Source organism: Neoarthrinium moseri (genome assembly GCF_022829205.1).
Source record: "Neoarthrinium moseri strain CBS 164.80 chromosome Unknown scaffold52_Wmoseri_CBS_16480, whole genome shotgun sequence".
NCBI classification, from domain to species: Eukaryota; Fungi; Ascomycota; class Sordariomycetes; order Amphisphaeriales; family Apiosporaceae; genus Neoarthrinium; species Neoarthrinium moseri.
In genome coordinates this window covers 167,596-192,096 of record NW_026055166.1, presented here as the reverse complement: position 1 = coordinate 192,096, position 24,501 = coordinate 167,596, and the positions used below count along the sequence as shown (strand labels likewise).

General features: G+C 53.9%; 9 protein-coding genes across 9 annotated transcripts; 4 read left to right on the top strand and 5 right to left on the bottom strand.

Annotated features, from left to right (window-relative positions):
- Window positions 1-395: 395 nt before the first annotated feature.
- Window positions 396-1,414, top strand: JN550_010315 (uncharacterized protein; the record flags this gene model as incomplete). The annotated part of the gene is made up of 3 exons (XM_049308555.1): window positions 396-448; window positions 586-1,275; window positions 1,375-1,414. The coding sequence occupies 3 exons, from the start codon at window positions 396-398 to the stop codon at window positions 1,412-1,414; spliced, it is 783 nt and encodes a 260-aa protein (XP_049167744.1).
- Window positions 1,415-2,583: 1,169 nt separating this feature from the next.
- JN550_010314 (uncharacterized protein) lies at window positions 2,584-4,591 on the bottom strand (the record flags this gene model as incomplete). The annotated part of the gene is made up of 2 exons (XM_049308554.1): window positions 2,584-3,472; window positions 3,549-4,591. The coding sequence occupies 2 exons, from the start codon at window positions 4,589-4,591 to the stop codon at window positions 2,584-2,586; spliced, it is 1,932 nt and encodes a 643-aa protein (XP_049167743.1).
- A 728-nt stretch (window positions 4,592-5,319) lies between these two features.
- JN550_010313 (uncharacterized protein) lies at window positions 5,320-6,123 on the top strand (the record flags this gene model as incomplete). The annotated part of the gene is made up of 5 exons (XM_049308553.1): window positions 5,320-5,331; window positions 5,391-5,586; window positions 5,643-5,729; window positions 5,787-5,850; window positions 5,901-6,123. 5 exons carry the CDS (start codon window positions 5,320-5,322, stop codon window positions 6,121-6,123), a joined length of 582 nt encoding a protein of 193 aa, XP_049167742.1.
- Window positions 6,124-6,224: 101 nt separating this feature from the next.
- JN550_010312 (uncharacterized protein) lies at window positions 6,225-7,133 on the bottom strand (the record flags this gene model as incomplete). Its single annotated transcript, XM_049308552.1, has 3 exons — window positions 6,225-6,406; window positions 6,466-7,022; window positions 7,087-7,133. The coding sequence occupies 3 exons, from the start codon at window positions 7,131-7,133 to the stop codon at window positions 6,225-6,227; spliced, it is 786 nt and encodes a 261-aa protein (XP_049167741.1).
- A 453-nt stretch (window positions 7,134-7,586) lies between these two features.
- JN550_010311 (uncharacterized protein) lies at window positions 7,587-8,400 on the top strand (the record flags this gene model as incomplete). The annotated part of the gene is made up of 3 exons (XM_049308551.1): window positions 7,587-7,626; window positions 7,701-7,984; window positions 8,050-8,400. The coding sequence occupies 3 exons, from the start codon at window positions 7,587-7,589 to the stop codon at window positions 8,398-8,400; spliced, it is 675 nt and encodes a 224-aa protein (XP_049167740.1).
- A 446-nt stretch (window positions 8,401-8,846) lies between these two features.
- On the bottom strand, window positions 8,847-10,039 carry JN550_010310 (uncharacterized protein; the record flags this gene model as incomplete). Its single annotated transcript, XM_049308550.1, has 3 exons — window positions 8,847-8,939; window positions 9,014-9,746; window positions 9,834-10,039. The coding sequence occupies 3 exons, from the start codon at window positions 10,037-10,039 to the stop codon at window positions 8,847-8,849; spliced, it is 1,032 nt and encodes a 343-aa protein (XP_049167739.1).
- Window positions 10,040-10,925: 886 nt separating this feature from the next.
- JN550_010309 (uncharacterized protein) lies at window positions 10,926-14,540 on the top strand (the record flags this gene model as incomplete). The annotated part of the gene is made up of 1 exon (XM_049308549.1): window positions 10,926-14,540. One exon carries the CDS (start codon window positions 10,926-10,928, stop codon window positions 14,538-14,540), a length of 3,615 nt encoding a protein of 1,204 aa, XP_049167738.1.
- A 461-nt stretch (window positions 14,541-15,001) lies between these two features.
- On the bottom strand, window positions 15,002-20,781 carry JN550_010308 (uncharacterized protein; the record flags this gene model as incomplete). Its single annotated transcript, XM_049308548.1, has 9 exons — window positions 15,002-16,050; window positions 16,100-17,118; window positions 17,177-18,960; window positions 19,011-19,058; window positions 19,108-19,319; window positions 19,401-19,950; window positions 20,000-20,028; window positions 20,085-20,243; window positions 20,292-20,781. The coding sequence occupies 9 exons, from the start codon at window positions 20,779-20,781 to the stop codon at window positions 15,002-15,004; spliced, it is 5,340 nt and encodes a 1,779-aa protein (XP_049167737.1).
- Window positions 20,782-21,652: 871 nt separating this feature from the next.
- On the bottom strand, window positions 21,653-23,776 carry JN550_010307 (uncharacterized protein; the record flags this gene model as incomplete). The annotated part of the gene is made up of 3 exons (XM_049308547.1): window positions 21,653-22,841; window positions 22,892-23,548; window positions 23,595-23,776. 3 exons carry the CDS (start codon window positions 23,774-23,776, stop codon window positions 21,653-21,655), a joined length of 2,028 nt encoding a protein of 675 aa, XP_049167736.1.
- Between the last annotated feature and the right edge of the window lie 725 nt (window positions 23,777-24,501).

Sequence of the window (24,501 nt, the reverse complement as noted above, 5' to 3'; positions counted from 1 at the left end):
AAGATGGGACGTAGAGCTGCTGCACGTCGAGAATTTGGGAGCTTTGCCCGTCGCCCGTCGGCCGTCGACCCTGGCTCGGGCGCGTGGCCAATCAGGCGGGAGACGGGGGGCGCTGGTGGGGCGCACGTTGTTCCGGCCCCGATGAATTTTCTGGACGTCGAGGTCCACGGGTCCTGGACTGTGGTCCAATTATTATTTCCATGGTGGCGGGTATCGATAAGCAAAAGTCGCTGCAAAGGTGAACCCCCCCAAAGGCAGACCAGCATCGAGGTTCACGACACACCACCAGAGCCGCAGTACCGAGCCCATTCGCTGCTCAGCCCTCCTCGTTCTCCTTGTCTACAGCAGCAGCCCGGCACGAGTCACAGCCCCCTACCGAGGGCCCAGCAGTCAAGATGCCTCAGAACGAGTACATGGAGAGATGGAGGAAACTCCACGGTCGCCGTCTGTATGTTTGCCCTGGGACAATCTGTTCCGTTCTCCCACCCCCCCAACTGCCGGCTTTTCCTTTTCTTGCTTCACCGCCCCCTGCAGCCGATTGAAGGGACAGAAGGACTGACATGGTGTGACTTCCCTCCCCCGCAGCGACCACGAAGAGCGCCAGCACAAGAAGGAGGCCCGCCAGGGCCACAAGGCCTCGGAGGATGCCCAGAACCTGCGCGGCCTGCGGGCCAAGCTGCACCAGCAGAAGCGCCACAAGGAGAAGATCCAGATGAAGAAGCAGATCAAGCAGCACGAGGAGCGCAACGTCAAGTCGGCCGCCGAGCAGGACCCCTCGACCCCGCTGCCCAACTACCTGCTGGACCGCAGCAACCCGACCAGCGCCAAGGCCCTGAGCAGCGCCATCAAGAACAAGCGCGCCGACAAGGCCGCGCGCTTCGCCGTCCCCCTTCCCAAGGTCAAGGGCATCAGCGAGGAGGAGATGTTCAAGGTCATCTCGACGGGCAAGAAGACGGCCAAGAAGGGCTGGAAGCGCATGGTGACCAAGCCCACCTTTGTCGGCCCGGACTTCACGCGCCGCCCCGTCAAGTACGAGCGCTTCATCCGCCCCATGGGCCTGCGCTACAAGAAGGCCAACGTCACCCACCCGGAGCTCGGCGTCACCGTCCAGCTGCCCATCATCTCGGTCAAGAAGAACCCCCAGAACCCGCTCTACACCCAGCTCGGCGTCCTGACCAAGGGCACCGTCGTCGAGGTCAACGTCTCGGAGCTGGGCCTCGTCACCGCCGGCGGCAAGGTCGCCTGGGGTCGTTATGCCCAGATCACCAACAACTGGTACGTTGCCCTTCCCCCCGCCCCCCCTTTGATACTCCTCCTATCAGAAATAAGCATCATCCCACCACAGTGCAACAGAAGTGCTGACCTGAGATACAGCGAGAACGATGGCTGCGTAAATGCTGTGCTGCTCGTATAGACCTCTGTTCCGTGAGGGTAGACGGGGTGGACTGGGTTGGCAAGAACCAAAATCATGGATGTAGGGAGATGGAGGGGCTGCGCATTGCATGGTGTTTAGGCGTTTCTGAGATACTCTCCCCGCAAAGGGGGTTTGCAAAAATAAATCTAGGGGGCTTCAGACATGATATGTCAAGATAGATAGAAATCACGTCCGCGTCAATATATAACATTTCGTCCAACACCTGCTCCCCTGTTCGTTATGGCACTTGGAACTCTGAACACCAGTTGGCATATTGGGGGGGGGGGGGGGGGGGGGGTTTTCTGTAAGTTGGCGACAAAGGAAGCTGGGTGGCATCTGCTCTGGTGTGATCACATTATCACGTCGCCGATCAGGACCGAAGAATGCGTCAGCCGAATCTATTATATACTACATCTGATTACTGAGAAAGGCACACTTGGGGAAAATCAGTGGGTATCGGTGCCCCCTTGTCCTTCATAGCGCGCTATATGCTCTCCAGAATGAAATGAACCCATAACCGTCCTAGGTATATCGCCGATGTCTGTTCGCCTAGCGAAACGAGAATGATCAAGGGTTGATGTCTCCCAGCGGCGACTGTTGATTGGCCGGCCTTTCAACGACGTGCTTTGATCCCAATCAACTTTTGAGAGGTGCTCAACAAAGGAGCATTTCTTGTTTTCCATGCTTCTTGGGGTGATTATTAGGGGGTTGGGGGAAGTGCAGGCCAAAGTGAACGGTGATGCATGGACGCGAGCGCCATGTGTATAGTCTTGGACTCGTTCCATGTCGCCGACAGCAGAGACAGAGAAGAAAGAAGGACGTGGGCGTTCGTTCAGAGTACCAGACTTTTGGCACCCAATACGACGCCCTCTGTTATCGAGGCCACCGTTCCCCAGGCCTGGAAGCTGCTCAGCAAGATGTCGCAAAGTGCCGCCATAGACATAGCACCAGGAACTTGCCGGTACCAAGGTCTGGTAAACACTGCTTGTGTGACAAGGTAAGGTTAACCATCTCAGAGCAGTAGAAATGGACGAGTGCAGGCCATCCAACATTTCAAATGAGAAGGTGGAAAGCTTTGAGGATCGACTTCCTCGTGCATCGTCAATCCAGTAAGGTGCTAGCAATATATAAAAGCCGAAGACGAAGGAGGGGCTAAATATTGGTATTGCCTAACGGCGTCGTCGACGCTCGTCACGGTCGCGGTCGGTGTTGCCTTGCATATCGAGAAGGGAGACATCGGTGAATCCAGCAGGCAGGCTTTTGTACATGTTCAAAACCCACGATAGCTTTACCTGTACTAAGTCCGGGGGGTCGGGGGCAGTGTCGGCGTCGGCGGGAGGAACGATGGTTTGGCCGGCACTGTGTCTCTTGTTAGGGCAATCTTGCCTTATAGGTATCTCTGTCAGGACGGGGCTCGTACATGTAGAGCTTATGACTGTGGTCGACGTGGGCTTGGGAGGCTGCGGCATCTTGCCGCTCTCTCGAAAGTTCACTATGCTCTGGATGATGGCCAAGTCCTCGATCTCTTTCTCGTTTACCACGAGGCGCTGCCTCAACGTCATGCGGCCGCCATTAGCAGCCTGCTCTTGGAGAGCTTTCTCGCGCATTTCGGGGTCGTGGACAAAGCGGCACTTGCCCTTCTTACCACAATGGCCACCAGTCGCGTAGTATTTGCAGTGGGCCTTGGGATCAGCCCGAACAATGGGGGGAGGAGGCTGGAAAGACGACGCATCTTTGCGGGTGGTTTGTGTCTCGGGCGGCTCGTCGTCTGAAGAGCTGGAGGAATCCGAGTCTGCGTTGGAAACACGCATCTCATCGCCTTCGTCATTGGTCTCGCGCTTCCTCTTCTCCAGTTTTCGTTCTACTTTGGCCAGCTGCCGACGGAGTTTCTCGGCCTTCTCCTCGTCCTTGTCGACCTTTGGAGCTGGCCTCTGCTCCTGGCCGACTTCGGCGGCTGCGGCCCGCTTGGCTTCGTCAGCTTCCTTCTTTGCTTGAATGCGAGCCTTGGTTGGGAAGTTGGCCCGACGCTCAGCGATATAGGCAGCTATATCGGCAACACTAGAACAAGAGGGATATTATTAGTACACAGATCGCACAGGTGACTGCAGACATCAAAACGGAAGGAAAACCTTACACCGGGGCGTCGTTACCAAGGAACTCGGCAAGACGCTTTTCCTCGTCGGCCTCGTCCTTATCAGAGTCCAGACCATCGCCGGGTGTTAAGCCTAGCGTGTTGGTCTTGCGTTTCTTTTTCTTGCCAGACATTGCATCAGACTTCTGAGCGTTATGATGCTCGTGATGCGGCGGCCGCTGGCCCTTGTGACGGAATTTGTCATTCCGGTCGTTGTGGTGGCCGCCACGGCCCCTGGAGTGCCCAGAGAACCCGTCACGACCGCGACCTCTGTTAGAATTGTGTGCGTTGTGACCGTACGGAGCCGGAGCCGGAGCAGGCCCGGGGTAAGCTGGAACTGTTGTAGGAGGGTAGGAACTGTAGGGGGCGGAGTATGCCGGGGTAGGATGATGGGAGGGGGGAGGGTACTGTTGGCCGTAGCCAGCGCTCGCTTGAGTAGAGTGCGCGGGGCTCTGATCATAGCCCATACGCATGGCAGATGAGGCAGGATCCGGTCTGTGACCACCTCGATCACCCTGGGGATACCCGCCACGTCCGCCTCTGTTAGAGTAGGAAGAGTAGGGTGAGCCCGCGTCGCCCCATGGCTGAGCCGGGTACTCGGGCGTGGGTGAGTTGTACGACGCCTGGTAGGGCGGGCGCTGACCGCCAGTGGGGTACGATGACGAAGGGTATGTGCTGGGAGGTTGTGCGGCGTAAGTCTGTGGAGCGTAATTGGGGTGATAGTTATTTGGAGGGAGAGGTGCGCCAGACTGCGATGCAGGATTGCCGCTCCAGTAGCCGTTTGCTGGTTGATGGCTATAGGGAGCAGGAGCGTGGGCGTAGTCTTGCTGGCCGTATCCGCCGTATGACGGGGAACCGTATTCAGCACGACCATGGCCCTGCCCATGCCCATATACGCGGCCCCTTCCAGCACCACTGCCAGGTGTACTACTGCCACCACCACGAGGTACGGGCGAGTATGACTGCTGCCCGTAGGAATAGCCGCTCGCAGGTGCCGCGGAGGGTGGCGGCGGCGGCGGCGGTGCGTACGGATACTGGCCTGACATGGCGCGGACTGAGCGTAAGGCAGAGAAGTGAGTGGTAGATCGTGTTGTATACGTGAAAACGAGATTTATTCCAGCAATCTCCAGTCAACTGCTCAGCGTCGATGCAGGTACAATTGACCCAATGCCAGGGCAATCTCGACTTCGTCCCTCGCCTCTGATGCCGATGCGTATGGAGGTCTACTAGACCGTGTACGATGTGCTTAAAATGCTGCTGCAAGTTACAGAGCCGAAAATGCAGTCAAGTGTTACGCCTGCAGTGGTGGAGGCGACACTCGAGTCTGAAGTGAGTGTGGTTACCAGTGAAGACACCCAGTATCGGCACGTCGACGAGCGAAGCGTGGACTCCAGGAAAACAAAGCGCCGGTACACAGAAGGAAAGCAGGACAACTCCTGAAGCATGCAAGGCGGTGGACAACCAGAAGGGATGTGGATTGCTGCGGAATGGCGCGAGAGCCTCGTCGGTCGGTGGTGATGTGTGGTGACGAGAGGTGAGGGCGGTACCTGAAGGTAGGGATTAATGGGTTCCGCAGTTCGAACCCAGGCCGGATCCTGGGGAGCTCAGACGGCGGCCAGCTTGGTCTGTGGTCCCGGAAAGGAAGGCGGTGTCTAGTGAAAGCCGGCAGAATCTCAACTTTTGGTTGTGAGCCCCACGTCAGACTGCCTTGGAGCTCGGGCAAGTGAATTGAAGCCGGCAACGCATCGAAGTGAAACAGAGGGCCGAGGTCAAGATGTTCATATTGGTGAGTCTTGAAACATTACTGCTATAATATACCGGGGCGGCCTTGACTGTATATGACAGACCAAAATTGCGGATCTGGTGCAGATTGCGCCGGCACAGTTCGAGAAGCACAGCCGGGTGGCCATTGAGAACAACATCAACGCCAAGTATGCCAACCGAGTCATCCAGAAGATTGGCCTGTGCATCTGCATGTACGACCTGCTCTGGTCGTCCGAGGGTCTGATCGGCCACGGCACAGGTCTGGTCAACGTGAATGGTTAGGATTCTGCCCTGGTTCTCCGACCCCTGTACCCATCTGATCTGTGATCATAGTTGAGTTCCGCCTCATCGTCTTCCGGCCATTCAAGGGCGAAGCCTTGTTTGGCAGGATCAGCAGCGCAACCCCCGAGGGGCTGAACAGTGAGCCAGGAATCTATATGAATGGCTTTAGATATGGAGCTGACCGAATCCCCACAGTCCGGACAGAATTCTTTGAAGAGATCTTTGTGCCTTTCAAGGAGCTGCCTGACGGCTGCGAGTTGTGAGTTCATCCCGTTCTCGAAAAGTGGGCGGAATGCTAAACCGCTACAGCGACCACAACCAGCAAACTTGGACCTGGGTGGTAGACGGGGCGCCCATGTACTACGACAAGAACGAGTCGGTGCGGCTCCAGGTCATTGACGAAGTCTGGCACGACCAGAGGCCAGAGAGCACAAGTGAGGAGGCGGTGGAGAAGGCGAAGAAGATTTCGCCATACAGCGTCCGGGGCACCATGATGAAGGAAGGCCTCGGCTGCTGTATCTGGTGGGATTAAAAAGGATCGAGACAGTGAACACATGGCATGGAACGGCGTTTGTGGTTATTTGCATGGCCGGGGGATGGATATCTGTCGTGGTACGACTACACTGGCTTCTTCTATTTAGACTTGATACCCTGAAGCAATCTCTCTTCGACGCCATCCAGGACCGAGTAATGGTCAATGACGGCCAGGTTCTCTGCCTCGGTCTGAAACTGCTTGTCGGGGTCAACGCCAGGGCCGAACATGTTGGGCGCCTGGGGTGCCATTCCTTGCATCTGTTGGGCCATCTGGCTTGCGGCTAGGGTTTCGGTTAGTCTCACGGTCAATTGTAGGGCAATGAGGTAAAGGGGCACTGACCAGCTTCGTTTCCTAGCAGGAGGTTGAAGACAAACTGCAGGCCGAAATAACACAAGAAGTACCAACTGATACTCGACATCCATCGGGGGTCCATCTCCCTGGTAGCCACGCCAGCCTGCAGCATACTCTTGAACTTGATGGTGAGGGGGAAGGGCAGCTTCAGAATGACGAATCCGGAGAAGAAGGCGTTGATCCAGCTCATAATCAGGGTGTTGGGGATGATCATGGCCATGTTGTTCTTCATCATGCCCATCATGCCGTCCATGGCACCGGGGTCGGTCATGGGGTTCGCGGGCGGCTGGCCCTTCCGGTCCGGGTCCTTGAGGTAGGCGCCCGTCTCGTAGGCGGTGGTGAGGGCGTCGCGGCGCGCGCTGAAGGACGGCTCGGTCAGGGCGTGGAAGTTGGACCGCACGGCGATGCCGTGGATGAGCGAGCGCTGCTCCTTGACCGCGGGCTGCTCGACCTTCTTGGGCGCCGAGGCCATGAGCACGGTGACATAGTGCCGCAGCACACCAGTCAGGATCATGACCACGGTGATGGGGAAGAGGATCCAGTAACTTCAGGAGGGGATTAGCATGTCGACGCAACGGGGTGCTTGGGGGCACAAAGAAGGGGCTATACAAGAGCTGGGGATCCCTCTGGATCGTCTGAGGCGGTAATTGAGCCATGCTGGACTGCGGGCGAGAGAGAGAACTGAGCTCGACTGCACAGAAGGATGGACGGTTGGGTGGCAGGTGTCTCGTGGTAGCTCACTCAAAGCTTCCCGTCCAGACGTTTTGGTGGTTGGAGGCTGCCGCAGTGGTCAGTGGCTGACGCGACCTCGAGTCCAAGCTGCGGGAGTCGGGTCCGCGGGTCCAGCTGGAGCTGGGAGTTGGGAGTTGGGAGTTGGGAGCTCGGGCCATCCATTTTCCGTCAGGCCACCTTTCTCCCCGTCGACCAGCGCTGACGCTGTCTCTCATTTAGTGGGGACAGGCCCTGCGACAGTTGCAGAGGGAGAGCTGCCATCTGCTTTGCGACTTACACCTCTCGTCCAAGTCCCATTTCCTCTCCATTGCCCGCCTCAACTACGCTGGTGATAAATCAACCAACCTGCTACCGACAGGGAAAGGGCAATCTTTGCAATGGCCTCTCAAGAGAAGATCACCGTGCACAACCTGGCGGGTATGTCTCCTCCCAGCTCTCCGTGTCCTCCGTAGCTTGTTAGTCTCCTCGTATTAACATCGTCTCTCCTACAGACCTGAAGAACACGTCCGACGATGCGATCCCCAACTACCTAAACTCGCTCAAGTTCAAGCAGATCCACACCCTTACCGACACCCGCCTCGCTCTGGGATACAGCGCCTTCCTCATCTCCGCTGCTTGCTTTGGCTGGGACTACAAATTCGGCTTCGAGAACACCAAGTGGCTGACGGCCATTGCCGTGACCATCTACACCGTCCTCAACACGGCCCTCACCTACTGGATCTCGTTCGTCGAGAAGGGCGTAGTGTACCAGGGCGTCGCGCCCAGCGGGGACAAGGTAAGACTCTCCGTGCCACGAGGTTCATCTCTAGCTGGCGGCGAGGAGGGCTAACACCGGTCAAGATCTCCATTGCCACGTCCACCAAGAAGAACGTGCCCACGTACGAAGTCAAGATTACCATCACGCCCAAGAGCGGCAAGCCCGAGACGATCGAGATCAAGCGCTCCTTCACCGAGTGGTTCGACTCCGCCGGCCACTTCATCGCCGCCCCCTTCCAGTCCGTCTTCGCCGCCTCCGTGCCCCTGATCGCAAAGGCAGACCCCAAGCGTGCCGAGACGGCAAAGCAGGCGCCCGCCGCCTCGCAGTCGGAGTTCCTAGACGTCGACCCGGCCATGCTCGATGCCATAGCCGCAGGCACCGCCACTGGTGCAGATGCGAGCGCGGGGAAGAAGTCCAAGAGGAGAAAGGCCTAAGCCTTTGGTCTGAGTGTCTGCTGGATTCGTGTTTACCATTGCATTGCGTTGCGGCCGCGGCGTTAGATACCAAAATTTTGAGCATGATCTGAATCCCATCTACAAATGGCACTTTGCATTCATCCTGTGATTCCCTAGTTTCCTGAGCTCTTTACCATGAAATCTGGAACCGTCGCAAGGAACCGTGGACCTATAGGGTTCTTGTTTCAACATGATTGAGGTATACTCCTAGTTTAGGGCTCCTGACTTATCTAGGCCAGGCACAGTCTGGGACCGTCGGGTTGATCTACAATCTCGGACTAACTGCTGCACAGGGGTAGCAGTACTTCTCAAGGGTGGCCGTGGCCACCTCATGACGGCCGAGGCGTATCTACTCTAGAACAACCTACTTCGGATGGGTATCAATTTACAGATCTAGTTCACTCCTGTCTATTGTGGGTTCTATATCAACCATCGACGAACGCCTCGCTCTTAGCCTTGGCCAGCGACTCATCGGCAGAGCCGTCTGGTTTCGTGGATGGGGAGTTGGCAATGAGCCTCTGTTAACTGCATCAATCCCGCATATTCCACAAGGCGCTAGGGACGAACAACTATTGTTGGGAGGGGCACTTACCACTAGATTTCTCAGCAGGACGGCAATCGTGACCTTGCCGACCGAGGGCACGTAGATCGAGGCCTTCTCCTTGATGGCGGGCCCATCAAAGTTCTTGAAGGACGAGAAGTTGATGCACACGGCCCCGTCTCGGATCAGCTCCGTGGGCACCTTGTACTTCTCCGTGGGGACACCGCCGATGATGACATCGCTGATGGGGACGCACTGCTCCAGGCCCCAGCCCTCCTTCTCCTGCACCTGGTGCCTGAGCTGCTTGATACCCTGGCCACGGGTGAAGACCTGGACGCCAGTCAGGTCCACGGAGTATACGGTAGCTCCGTCGTTGGCTAGGAGGGCGGCCAGCGGTCTGCCGTTCACCTCGGATCGGTTGATCACTGTGATGGTCTTCCCAAAGAGCCTGTTGCCATAAGGGAGGATGGAGTTGTAGATTTGCAGGTACTCCAGGATCTTGACCACCGCCAAGGGGGTGCAAGGCAGGATCGACTTCTTCTGGTTGTGAGGGGGGTCAAGGAACCGGACGTTGTAGTACATGTTGGAGATGTGCTTGTGGCAGAGACCCTCAACATCCTTGCTCAGGGAGACAGTCTCCTGGATGTACCGATCATGGGCTGGGTTACCCGGGAAGATGGGATAGTAGACCAAAATGCCGTCAACCTTGTCATCATCATTGGCAGTCATGATCTCTTCTTCCAGCGCGTCCTTGTCCACCTGGCGGAGCTCGAAGTGGAATCCGCTAACAGCAGTGAGTTCTAAGTCCTCTCTGGCGGGCATTGGACGCTCGTGCGATATAAACCCCTGGGTCATGGGAGCTTGCTCTTACTTCTCTTCACAGGTCTTCTGTGACCATTCCGCGTACTTGACCGCAGCAGGGTCATCATTGGCCAGAAAGGCAACCAGTGTCGGCCGGTTGGTGGTGTCTTGCTGCACCGTCTTGAGTGTGTCCTGGACTTCGGCAAGAAGCCCTTTGGCGATTGTGTCTGCCAGAATGACCTTGCAGGTCTTGGGCACTGGCTGGGAAGAGGCCATTTTCAAAAATCGTACAGGCTGCCCGTACCGGTTAGCTGCCTCGTCCGGTATGGGGACAGCAATCTCAGGCTCGGTGATGCGCAGTGAGGACGAGCACCTGGTGGCATCTTTTTTCATTTACATACCTTGACCTGCCCCACTACCCCGCGATGAAAAGACCTTCCTTGGGGAGATAGATTGACAGTGGACGAAGTAGAGTTGCAAAGTCGACTTCGACTGCTGAAGGTCCTGGGCAGCGCGTCACTCACCGGGCTACACAAGCAGGGAAAAGGACTGGACAAAAGGGAGGGCGAATGAGTGACTAATAAACGGCCAGCCCTCATCTCGACCACTTCTAACACGGAGCGACACGAAGGATTTCGCGTGCCAGGTCCCCGAAAAAAATTCATTGACCCCTCTTACCGGGTCTGGATTAGTGGTCTGCATTTGGCATTTCGTCATTGGCACGCTGCTACTGACAGCGTGGGGTAAGTACATCTGCCGCTGCCAGAATCTCTAAACGCCCCAAGACGTCCATGGACGACCGCGAAGTAAAGCTTGGCCGTAGAAGCCGGGATGATTCCCGGGTTGCGGGTGACTGGACAGCCAAACTGTAGGACATTTTCTAGGTATTTCTCAAGACCTCAGACGACGCCTGAGGATGTACCAGTCTCGAGTCAATCCTACTCATCTTGGCACCTTGGGTACTGTAGGTAACCTGGGTATTTTCCGACCTAAAGTGGTGGGGTACCATTGCTGCCGACGTCGCTTACGCACCTTATGTAACTGAGTGATTGCTGCTGCAGCACATGTTTCTTCCTTGTCGGCGATAAGAATTGCCTGCCAATGACAAGATAGAAGCAACAGCGGAACCCAGCTCCGACGTGGGAAAAGTCCCATCTTCAACATGGCCAACAAGTTCGACGACCTCGCGCTGAGGTACGTGTTGGCAGACGATGGCGACAAGGCTGCGGCTCAAGAGGCGGTTGGCGAGATCAAGCAAGCAGCGTCGACGAGAACCGCCATCGGCCAATGGGTCGCCTCTATCAACCAGTGGATGGGCTCCAAGTCTGATGACATTGGGGATGACGACGTGATATCCAGGGCGAAGGCCTTGGACTTCCTGGCCAGCACCTTGGACTCCCTGCCGAAGGATATTCTGAAGGCCGATCAGGTCAAGTTGCTCATCGGCTTCTTCTGCTCACTGTTCTCGAGCGATCACCGAGCCGGCATCATGGCCTCCTCCCGATCTCTCAGGGAACTGACCAGCATGAAGGCTTTCCAGCCATCATCGGGAAACGATATAGTCGTGGGCATCACGAAGCTCGGTACGGAGGATTTCAAGCGTCAAACGCCCGCTACTCGGCTGGAGATCTACGAGCTGCTTCTGAGCCTGCTTACCAACCCCTTGGTAGCTGAGGATCTGGCCTACCGGCATGGCAATACATGCGAGTTCATGACTGCCCTTATCGACCTTTGCAAGAATGAGCGAGATCCCCAGAACCTGATCAAATGGTTCGAGCTCCAGAGACTCTTTTTGCAGAATTTTGCACCTGTCGACGATGTCACTGAAGAGGTGTTCAAGACCTTCTCAGCTTACTTTCCCATCACTTTGCGAGCATCCGCGACACCGTCCGGTATCACTGTCGACGACTTGAAGAGGGCTGTACGCTCTTGCTTTTCTGCGCACCATCGAGTAGCTCGCTTGGCCATACCGTTCTTGCTCAACAAGCTTGACCAGGGCGAAGCTGTAACCATTTCTGTCAAGGTCGATATTCTCCAAACACTCGAGGCGTGCATAGCTTCATATCAACATGTGCAGCAAGGCATTGTCCCCTACTCCGACCAAATATGGACATCGCTCAAGTATGAGGTGCGAAATGGCGAGATTGTCGATTCAATCGAGGCGACTCTGAGGCTGATTGGTACACTGGCTCGAAGGCTGGAAGGCCAAGATCTCCAAGCATTCTTCGCGGCGACCTGGGTCGACCTGGGGGACGACCTCTCAAATTCCGCATACTCTCAGTCTGCTGCCAAACTACTCACCGCTATCGCGGGAGCGAGCAAAGCATCATTTGCTTTGGCAAGCAAACAAGCCATACCACACATTGAGAGCACCTTGAAACACTCGACATCGACGCCCCATCAGACGGAACTTGTGTCTTTGTTCAACGCCCTCCTGCTAGTTCGAGCCGCTCTCAATGATGTGCCAAACGCCAATCTTCAGGATGAGCTTTTCGGAGACGCTTTGTTCGAGAGTGTTTATTCTCCACTTTGGACAAACTGGACGCAGACACATTTCTCGACCGACCGGTTAGGTATCATGTCTAAGCTTATTGACGGCATGTCAAGTCTTGTTGCACAGCGCTCAAGTGGCGACCATCCGCAACGTCTATGCTCCGATGCCACCTGCAACCGCATCTTCAACTGGTTAGGCACACCAGCAGTGATCAACCCCTTGGAAGGCAAAAATTTCCTCCAAGGAAGCCAAGAGAAGGAATACAGCGAGCTTATTGAACTAGCAACCGAGGCTTTAGCTAAGGTGGCGCCGATATACCCCAGTGGATTTCACTTCCTACTGGCTCAGTTCGTTGGCTCGATTACAACTCTATCTGGGGCGCAAGCCTCCTCTCAATCTCAAGCCCAGGCTATATTCCATGCTGGCGCCCGCCTAGCTTATATTGGAACCAAGAGTGTTCCCTCCGCAGGGTCCCCCCTCATCAACTCCGTATCCGTTATCAACACTCTCTTGGTGGCCTTGCAAAAAACGGTGGGGGTGTCTTCGTTGTATTGGACCTCTTTTGTCAGCGCGATACACCTCGCTATCTCCATGACGTTCAGCGCCTTGGAGGTACAGCCGTCGGTTGATGCATCGGGTATCCTCAACTCAACCAACGTAGCGAGCAGCCAGAACGCATTCGAGGAGCTGAGAGATCAAATTCATGGGTTACCCGAAATTGATCAGGGTGATCTTGGAGATTTGGAGAAGACAAACGCAAGCTTGAATCAACTGGGAGACGACAAAACTGCGACGTATCATTACTTCCAGAGCTATTCTTTATATGTTGTTTCTCAGCTTTACCGTCGATTTGCTTCATTATCTCAAACAGCATCTACTTCCGAGAGCCACTCGCCCAAGGCTCCCACAATCATTCTTGGCTCCGAGTTCGTAAAGAGCACAGAGAAAGACACGGACATTTTCCTTCACCAGCTGAGCCAACTGGCGACCACTGTTGTCCGACCTCTGAGCAAAGATATTCAGCTACGACTACGTCTTGTTGAAGAAGTTTTCCTCTTATTTACTCGAACACCTGAAGGGCAGTCTCGTAAGGAGTTCTTGGATAGCGTTGTATCAAGTCGTGAAGAAAGTTATCCAGACCGCATGGAACCCATTGTACAATGGACCGTTTGTACTAGCAATGGGTTCCGAACGGCGCCTCTGGCCTTGGGTATACTGCAAGGCTTATGGCCCGAGGCTATGAGAGAGCTTTATGCTCATGGAGTCCTGCAGGATCTCAGTAAGACATTGACAACGCCAGAACTAGCCGGATTCTCTGCAGCAACCCGAGCTGCTCTCGATACCATGCTTGCAATACTAGCCAACAGACTGCCGCCGAAGGAGAGCATGGCGGATTATATGGACACTGCCCGTATCTGCGCGGACGGATTTACTCTGGTCGCGAGACGAGGCATCTCACAGAGCCCTGAAGTCTCTACCTCTCTAGAGATCTTCCGCTCCATTCTACACTTTGTCGGGGGAGACATTGTGAACTACAAGAGCGGACCTGCGAATGAGCTTGTCCTTCGCCTGATTTGTGACACCGCTCCAACAGAGCTGACTATGGGCCGACAACTAGCTCAGTGTTTCGATATCATAGTCAGCCCGAAAGAGTGCCTCACGAAGGAGAACCACGCCGTCATCAAGCGACTGCACGGCCAATGGATCTACCAGCAAGCCGTCTTGCCCTACCTCAACAAGTGCTTCCCGCGTGCCGCTACCGGCGCCGAGCCCGCCATCGATGATCGGTGTGCCACGAACCGTTCCGTGGCCGTCTTCGCACTCCTTAAGCACCTCGACTATGCCGCATGGCGGAACGAGTCAGAGCAGGTTGCCCGTGTCGTCGTCCGCTCCCTGACCAAATTCGGCATCAGCAAGGACATTAATACCGTCCTGCAAGTTCTCCTCACGATCCTCAGCAACGACGCGGAGCTCCTGAAGCAGCACCTTACTCCACTCGTCACGCATACCCTCGCCGTCTATCAGATGGCGCGCAACGTGGTCGAGTCGCTGGAGTTCGTTAATAACCCGGCCCTGGACAAGAAATCGCGCAAGGAGGCCGCCATGTGTCGCAAGTCGTGTCTGGAGTTCCTAAAGCGGCTGCCGTCCACCTACGAAACCAGGTACCTACTCGCCCAGCGACAATCGGCGCTCAGGGGGCTGGCGACTGCTTGTGGTGATCCAGTCAGAGAGGTCCGAGAGGTTGCGATTGTGGCAAGGAGAGAGTGGGAAAATATGTCTTAGACGAGACCGGCTTACTTGAGATGACTCGTTCGTATATTTTTCTTGTCGGTCCAGCGTCCAATGGCGTGATGCGGAGTAGGACTTAGATATACAGACGCCGCGATGAAAAGAAGAGCTCGAGTCTTGCCTACTCATCTACTGAGGCTCGAAACCTATGCGCAATCATTATGTTCTTGGTTATTCTAGACAGGGGACTCTCGAGCTAAAGTGAGATCGCATCATGTTTGTTTATTTCATGATAGAGTAATTGCCAATGTTCTGAAAACAGCAAATGACACGACTGATTCTCAGATGCACAGGGTAAACTAGCAAGCCAAGCAAACATGACCTTTCCACCAGAGGATCAACAGCAATAGTGACATGAAGACGGCGTAAATCATAACCCCAGACATATGAAACTCAATCTTGGAACAACTGTGCGCAGGACAATCCGCAGTGGCAGCCAGGTTTTGATCCTTGATTCATTCCTCCTGCTTCCAGGCCTGGTACCTCGCCGACGAATACTGACTGGCCACGAAATCAGTCTCCTTCTCCTCTTTGCCTTGCTCCTGCACATCATCATCATTTTGATCCGTAGATATCTTCTTGGTACGGTATCTCTGCCAGGCGTAGCTCTCGCCGAGGCGTTTGGCGACGTCGTTCGCCTCATTGAGGCTCACCAGTCGGCGCTTGCCGGGGAACTTGGCAAGGTGCTCCTGCGCAGCCTGCCATACAAGCTCCTTTCTGGTGGTAGGCTTGCTGCCGTCCTTCTTGTTGAAGTCGAGGAATCGCTCAGGCTCCCAACTTGCGCAGGACATGTGATTTCGACCCGTGTTCGCATTAATCGCGACATCCTCGGGTGACCGCACCTGGAGGCTGAGGTAGCGGTCGTAAGCAATCTCGACGGGGGTCCGGCCGACAGAGTTCTCGCGATACAGAAGCTTGGGGTCCTGCTCCAGGATAACTTTCATGTGCTTTGGCAGCTGGTGAAGCACAGCGCTGTGAAGTACGGTATCTCCCGCACCGTTCATTATGCCAAGCTCCTGTCCCTTGGAGAACTCGAGGAGCAACTGAAGCATCTTGACGTTGTCTTCGTTCTCAGGCTGATCTCGCTGCCAGCTATAGTTGTAACGATCATTCGGCGACGGATTCGCCGTGGTGAGCCACATGTGTAAGGGCGTTTCACCGCCCGATCCAAGGTGGCTCCGTTGAACGAAGAGATGCGACCTGAGTTCGGGATCAAGAAGGTTCAGGAGCTCCCGAAGCTTGTCAAGCGGAGCGCCGAGATTGGTAAGAGCCGCATGGACTATGTTCTTGTAATCAGTATCCTTGACACATTGATTCGCGCCAGCGTCAATCAGCGTCTTGGCAAATTGAACACGCCCAAGCAAACATGCCAGGAACAATGGCGTAAAGCCTTGCTCCGACTTTGTCTCGAGGGAAGAAGGGCAGACCTTGATTAGGTATGCAAGGAGACGATTCGTCTCGTCGCCGAGAGGGCCCATCACAGCGCAGTGGATGACTAGATCGTCTACATTGAATTTAGTATGTGTAGCCAACATAGCGTTCAGCGAACTTACTTTGGAGGCCCAGCCATTTGTTGATGGCCCTATCAAATCCTCCAGGAGACTGAACCAGATGCTTCAAACGTGGGTCCTCCTTTGCCACTTTGGACTTTCCGAACTCGAGATATTGCCTCGTCGGAGTGTCACTCAGGAACCATTCCACAGAAGCGAGGGATCCATTGATGGCAGCCGTAAGCAGCGGTGGTACATGGGTCCCGGTGGCCTTTACCATCAGGTTACGACCAGCGTTGGCCCAATCAGATCGCTTCTTACCGTAGACAGTGAGTCCTTGATAGTAACGGGGTTTGGTTTTCATCTCCACGCCGCTCTTCTTGACGAGGTGCTCCAAGGGAATTCCGGCACCGGCCCGTTTGATGATATCTGACAGCATTTCTGTGCGACCAGCTTTGACAGCGCGCTCGAACTCGCTTTCTGGAAAGGCATAAAACTTGGCAGACTCGTCTTCTTCCATGGAGTCCGGTTTGTTGCTCGTGAAGTAGATGTCGGTGTTGACGATGAAGTCGAAGCGGTCTCTGTCGTTCTTGTCGATGGCAAACTGAAGCAGATTACTGTGACCACTTGGTTCCTCGGCTTTACCATCGACCATGACAAAAGTCGGCACGAGCCTGTACAAAAAGCTTTTTGCCAATACATCGCTCTTGACTTGCATCGATACCTCCCCAATGTTATCAATGGTGACCTTGTTATCCAGGATCTCCTTATGGATGCCAGGGGTTTCGTCGTCACTATCAGCTTCCGAATCCTCACAAGAATCTTCATCGTTGTCGTTGTCATCGCCCGCCATTCGGTAGCGTGCTTTCTTCTCTTCTGGAGGCGCCCATTGGGCTTGTATAATTTCAAGGACACCCTTCGCAACGTCAAGGTGGCCTCTAAGGAAGGCCAATGAGAATGGAGTGTTGCCAGCTGGGTCGTTGACTGCCAACTTCAATGGAGCTTCGGAGGCATCTGTGCCCCAAGATGACAACGTGAGTGATTTTATTTTCTCGAGGTCACCGTTCCATGCTGCCTCGAATCTGTGGTGCTGTCAGCTTTGGATGTTCTCGCTTACAATTTCACGACAAAAGGACTCACAGCTCAATGTATGCGGCTTTCCGGGTCTCGGTGACGTCTGTGGTACCCCTGAAGTTAAAATCATATTGGTACTCGTGAGACGCTGCATCGCCGTTTGATGAGCTGTTCGATTCTGGAGGAGCCTGTATCTCAGGATACTGTTGGGCGAAAGTCAGAGCACCTTTCTCTATCAGAGCCTTCTCAACCTCCTCAAGCTGTACTATCAAGTCGGCGATAGCTTCCTTCTTCTCATTGAGACCCTTGGCACTGGTAAGCTCCTCACGTTCCTTGTTGAACACTTCCACCTCCCGATTGAAGGACTTGACTTTGGAATTCACGTCGGCTGAAACTACCCACTGCTGGTAGGTACCCTCTTGGAACTTCTGCGCGAAAGAGGTTAAAGTCTCTGGCAGCTTTGGCGCCTCATAGAGTTGCTCTGAGCGCCAGGATTGGGCGCTCAGTGGATTGCTGAACCTCGTCTTCTCACCCTTGTATTTTTTCAATGCTTTGATACAGTTTCGAACTACATCAATCGCAGCATGTCCTTTGTTATATCGTCGTGACCACTCGTTATGGATCAAGTCATGGCTCCCCTTGGTAATAACGTTAGGATCGGCACCCTTCTCCAGAAGCTTCAAGGCGCTAGCAGGATGGGTAGATTGGATTGCGATGATGAGAGGCTGCTCAGTCGATGACCTGAACTTCTTCTGATTGCTCTCGTAATCACTCAAGCTACTCTCGAAGGAGATCTTGGCGCCTTTCAGCCACGACTCGAAGTCGATCTGGGGATTGGCACCTGCCTCAAGTAGTCGAAGTACCAAGATCGGGTCCGCTTTGTCGATTGCCGTCATAAGAGGCGTTGTTGCACAGGGGTTCCAAGTGCTACCGTTCACAGCGACATGATTGATCGCTGTCTTGAGCCCCATCTTATCATTTTCCCACAAGGTCTCGACAAGTTTGTGGTTTCCATTCTGAACATAGCGATGGAAAGCGGTAATACTGTCGGCATCTGCTTGAGAAGAGGTCGCACCGAGAGCCAGCAGCAACTCGGCCATACTGACAGCTTTGTCCATTGGCAGTGCCAAAGCAAGCACCAAGGTCAAGATGGCTTTCTGGGGTTCCGACTTGACCGGCATCAAAATATCCGCGGCGAACTCTTGCGACAGGAGTTCGACAACCTCTGTATGGCCACCGAGGATTGCAAGATGCAGAGCACTGCAGTGTGAATCCCAAGCGACAACATCCACATTGTAGAAGTCTGGATCTGATTCGTTGTCATCAAGCACCACGTCCTCTGAAGTGTTCTTTCCGTCGTTCTCAGGGACTTTGACGAATGAGCCCGTTACAACAGACTGGACTCCATCCTCAGATTCATCATCAGCAATCCATTCGCCGTCCGAATCTTCTGAGTCTTCATCTGTTTCCGCGTCGCCACCGGCTTTCTTCAATGCGGCCTTCTCAGCAGCACGAGCTTTTCGGCGCTTGTCTTGCTTGTCTTCTTCCTCCTCCTCGTTGGCGGAACTCTTTTCAAGAAGAATCTTCACCATTTCTACGCTGCCTCTGGCAGCTGCAAGATGAAGTGCAGTTCTACCATCAGCCAAACGGGCAACGAGTCTTGCTCCATGGTCCACCAAACACTGCACAATCTCTGGTGTAGAACTGATGACAGCAAGATGTAAAGGCGTTCTGCCCGTATAATCCCTCTGATTAGGGTCTGCGCCCTCTTGTGACAGCCAGTCCTGAACATGTTCCAGATCTTTGTCAACGATCGCTTGGCACAGCCGTGCTGTATTGCCGACGTACGCCTGATTTCATTGTCAGAAAAATTCGATTCAAGTTCACCAGTGAAACCTACCATTTCAGTCCAATCGTCATCAGTGAGAGGGTTGAAGGAGCCAATTTGCTATAGATCGTCAGCTGGGAAAATTAAAGCGTTTCGGAACATGTGTTACCTGGCGTCCGGGGTCGTCAATCCGGAAGGAAACATTGCCGGATACGTATATCTCACTCTCTTTCTCGGCAATCTCAATTTCTTCATCGGTCACCGGCTTGGGACAAAAGCCACAACAGTCTGTGATGATGTCCTCCACACGACCGAAGAACGCTGGATGCCTGTGAAGGTAAACCTCGCGATCATCGTTCTGGTTCCATTCGGCGTTGAGCACTACAACAGATGTCAGTTTCAGACAAAGCTCTGAATGGACAACGGAATGGGCTGGGGCAGCCTAATGGCTGGTAATCTTACACAGATCCTTGGTATAACACAGCTTCTCGATTTTCTTGGCGTTGAACCTCTCGCCGTATGGAACAGAGAAAGTGTGGTAGTTTGAGACTTCGTCTTCGTTGACCCAGTCAGCAACTTCATCTTCGTGGTCATCCTTGATATTCCCGTGAAGCTTGTAATGATACGTGAAGCTAAGCTCCGGGCGGCCACGCTCTTCCCTGCGCTTTTTGAGGTACTCTTCTCGAGCATTGGTGGTCGGCAACCGCTCCAAGACAAGTAGACGCGCAAGGCCCAGAGTTCTTCCAAAACTGCGCTCAAAGATGGTGGGATCAACTCTTGAGCGATCGAGCTCAGACCAATAGACTTCAAAATTGCGATGGCTGTACTTTGACAGGCGGTTTTCATATGAAGGACTTCTGCGGCTCAGGTCGATGGGGTTGACTTGAGTGATATAGGCCGCCAGTGCCCTTGGCGTACAGTAGACCTGGGTCCCATCGTAAGCAGCACCGGAACAGTCAATGTCGAATCCAGTCAGGATTTCGGACACGTTCTTGTAGACTCGCAACACAATCTTGAATTGGGTTAGCAAGAGAAGCAAGCTCGTGGGCATTTGTTCTAACCTGGATGTGCCGCGTTGGATATTGGCTGCCTGACATGTATGTTAGCTGGAATGAGGCCGATCCTTGGGTTGGTCAGTCCTCTTACAGATGGTGATTGCATTTTTGGTGCGAACGACCGTGGTCTCGGATAGAATTGCATCCCGCACGTTGGCCTCGATCTGCTTGATCTTCTCGATTGCCTGTTGCTCGTCAAGCCCGTACAGAAAGAGGTCAATGTCAGAAGCCGGAGCAAATATCTCATGATCTGATCACGTTAGTGACACGCTATATCTGGAGGTCGCAAGTAGCTCACAGTATGAGCGCAGAGCTCTCTTGGACTTCTTGTATTCCGCAGGCACGGGTAAGAGACAGTTAACCGCGGATGAACCAGCAGCCACGACATTGCTCCAATCCATGTCTACCAGCGAAGACTCTGAGAAGACGCTAAAGTTGTGTCGGAATTCCTTCAGAGACTCCACGACAGCAGGCGACCCATTTGCTCGACGCTTATCCTCCGGGAGAGACATGATATACTTTTCCTTCTCCTCTGCAGATTCTGAATCAAGATCTCGGGCACGAGTCTTGATATCCGGGGTATCCTTGGTGAAGAGTGGCAAGACATTGAGGTGAGGATCGTCAAGAATGGCATTGTTCCGGTCCTGGGCGTACAGATGACGGAGCTTAGCCTCATACTTGCGGTACGGACCTATCAACTCCTCCACAGGCGTTTGAGGATTCTTTGCAATGAAGCTCGCAAGCTCATTGTGAGGAACCGGGAGCTTTGGTAGTTCTGTTGCCGCCATAGCTGCTGTTGGATGAGGTGTTGCCAGGTCCGGATTCTGGGAAGGGAAAATGCGTGTTCAGGGCACTCGATTGCTTTTGTCAGAGGCAATTGGGTTTCGGGATATGGTAGGAATTACAGAGGCAAAGAGATCATGAAACGTGAGGCAAGGGAATCTGTGGCCAGTCTCACATCTGCTGTGGAAATGAGTTGTATTTTTATACGTTCTTGACTCCTGGCTCAGCAGCTTGGCCTGGGGTTTGCGGTCTTGGGCTGTACTAGCTTATTTGCTAACAGTAACGAGGTTTAGGAGCTGAAAGCGCCACCAACCGCGATCTTCAAGGTCGCCGGGGCTGTTCTGCCTGGAGCGACAGGGATCCGCCAACACGATAGACACGCGAGATCAGGTGCCCGTCCCGACACCGCCTCGAATGGAGCTGTTCTGCCTAGCCTCGCGCTGGGAAGCCAGCACTTGCCAGTTTGACGGAAATAGCATGAGTCAAGAACTGCCTGGAGAGGAGCTGGTGGACTGGCTGCCAAGCGCAGTTGCCTTTCCCGTTAGGGAGATCAGTAGCGACAGCCCAATCCGCCAAGGCCCCCCACCCCAGCTTATTGGCTCAGGGGATTCTCATTCGCTATACCTGGCATGTGGAGAAAAGGCGTTGGCATGGACTCGGTGTCGTTATAATCACTCTGGCATGGACATACATGTTTTTGCTGTAAGCCAATTCCTCATGTTTCAGAAAGCGTCTCCAATCGAATAAGCTGCGATGCTTTTTTGGCGCAAAACAAAACAAAACTCACTGCAGACATCCCAACACTTCAAGTCACCGTCAATCATGTTACTGGCGAGATATCAATCCTCGACTTCGTAGATACTTCGCTCGCAAAAATTACATCATCTCGGAGCGTCTCCCAAATTTCTTGACCCATCTTGAATCAGATGCATGCAGCTCCACGGCCCTCGGCTTCACATCCCTCCTTTCATTCAGATTCGCCGCAGTAATGTTCCCACAGTCTGGTCTCTGAAGCTTGGTGTTGAAGGTATCAACGACCCAGATCAGCACGCCATTAGTCCAGCCGAAGCCTTCGACTACCTCATACTCGCCTCCGCCGCCAACAGCGTTGGTAGAATTATCTCCGTACTTCTCAAACATGATGCCAACGTCAGAAGAGTTGAAGCCTTGAAGCTGGGGCTCATCGTCTGTTGAACCTCCAGTCGCACGCCATGTGCAAAACGTGCTGTCGAGATATCGTTGCCCGAGTCTCAAGGCTAGATCTTGTGTCTCGATCCAATAAGGGTCTTCCTCCCCAAAAGTTGGTGGCGTTTCGAGCAGCCCTTGCATAAGTATATGCATCAGTGGCGGCCACACGTTAGGCTGGTCCCATTGTTGGCCCGTCTGGAAGCTCGTCGCTGCAATGGCACCGGCCTTCTCTGTGAGCAGGTCTGCGACTCTTTGGTAGGCGATTTTGACTGCCAGAGGGTTGTTCTTCAGCTGTGAAGGCGCTGCGCCGAGCCAGAAAGGATAGAATTGACCAACGTGGAAGGCAATCTGATAGCCTTCTGGCGCGCCGGCCTTTTGGGCAGCCGTCGTATCCGAGTCTACGGGGACATACAAGCTCTGTGACCCAGACGTCATGTTGTAGTCAAAGTAGCTACTGTAGTCCTCGTTCCACATCAACGCATACATCGCCTCAGACCGTGACTTTGCTTGTTCCCGGAAGGATGCAGCGCCAGTGTCGTTGCCGCTTGTCTCAAGATACTCAGCTATAGTGATCTCGTTCCCATACAGAATCGAGTTCAGATCGACGCTGACGATGTTAATGGTGTTCAAAGAACGTAAAGGGAAGTACACATCGTCTGCTGCATCGCTGGGGTTCGACAGCCAGCGCGAACTATAATCCCACCCGGACTCTGCACCAGTAGCCAAGTTGGCATATAATGTGGCCTTTTCTGAGTCATTGAGTGGTTTCGTTTCAGGGTAGATAATACCCGAGGTCGCGTAGTATGACTTGTTGTTGGCTGTGATGTAATCTTCCCGGAAAGACTCGGGGCGAGGCTGATTATTCTGCACGCCATAGCTACAAACTTCTCAGTATAAGAACAGAGTATACTTCCAGGAGCAACTCACTGGTTGAGCGTGTAAGTTTTATCACCGGAAGTGATTGCAATGCTTCTATTCTGCACCCAGAAGTCATGCTCTTTGATCAGAAGAGGTACGGCTCGCTCCAGGATACTGGTGTCGTTCGTATACTCCACGTAGGTCTTCACCATTTGCGCCAGAAGCGGAGGCTGGGACCGATTGAGATAGTACAACCGGGCGCCGTTAGGTACGAAGCCGAATTGATCGACAAGGTCCAGAAAGTTCTCAATGATGTTCTTCGAGATCTCGGTGAAACTGCCTCCGGTCCTCAGAAGTCCTTGCAAGATCCAGAATGAGTCCCAGTAGTAAGGCTCTCTGAACCTTCCTCCTGCAACGACGAAAGTGCGATTTAGTGGAATGAAACTGTCGACGCAACCTGAGCAGTTTCCAGCTCCGACATACTCTCTCGTGAGATCCGGCCAAATGTCGATAACTTTTTGTGTGAACTGCTTGATAACACTATCCTCCGTCTTATTCAGGAAAGCGGCGTCGGTTGTCAATTGGTCCGTGGGAACAGCAGTCAGCTCTGAACCAGCTTGCCCAAAGTATGTTGTGAGGAAGTCATTCAGCTCTGTATTGTTACTCAACGGCTTTGACAGGTTGTTGAACGCAGCAATAACTTCGTCCAGAGGGCGGATGGTAGGCCTGTGCCTTGTCAGCAGGCCCCAGTTTAAGGAGTCAAACAACTTACAGGTCTACAAATGTCTTCGAGTCGGAAAACGGCTGTGCGAGCTCGATTTGTTTCAGAATGTCACCTTGACAATATAAAGGTGAATCGCAGGGTGCGATGACCGAGCCATTGGTATACAGCCCATGTACAATAGATGCCAATGGGACTAGGGCCGCAATTGCCCATACCGGAGTATGCAGCATCTCTGCAGCGGGTTCAAAATGCTTCCCCGACTTGTCGGATGTGAGATCTGAATCAGAAAGAAAGGGCCAGGGCACGTAGAAATCAAGTTGAGATAGTGTCGTGTATATTAAGCTACCTCATCCACAACCTCAACGCAATGAGCATTACGATGAGTAAGGAACACAGGGAAGAGTAAGCATGTCACAACTTTAGGAGGTGAGCTGAAAGTCAGGCAAGGCCATTCTTACATGTAATATACGTAAGTCCTGACGGGATCTGCCTGCCTAGCAGAACCTTGGAATCTGCACCTGCATGCCCACATGGGTAGCGCGCGGTGGTGCCGTGATCGCGAACTGACCGGGGCCGCTAGAGAAATGCAGCTGAGCTGAATGTCGACCTTGCAGATCTGACAAAACCCCCCAGCTACGACCTCCATTCCCGCCCAAAAATTACGGTGCTTTTTGGCCTGAAGCATCATGGCCTGACCTGTTTTGCTCGACGAGCCTTGGAAGATACACGATCATGGTGATTCACGGCGATAAACGTGAGAAACTTCGATGGTCTTGAGATAGATCCCACGGGAATGGAACCTCGCCCGGCCGTTCGTGCCGCTGTGGCTTGCAGCTTCCCCGCATTTTGGAGAGTTGGAGACCTTTTCAACGCCCCAACGGCCTTTGGACAGACGCTCGCCCAAGGGTGACGTCACCGAGAGTGCAGCAGCGACTTCCCCAAGTCTGAACCCCAG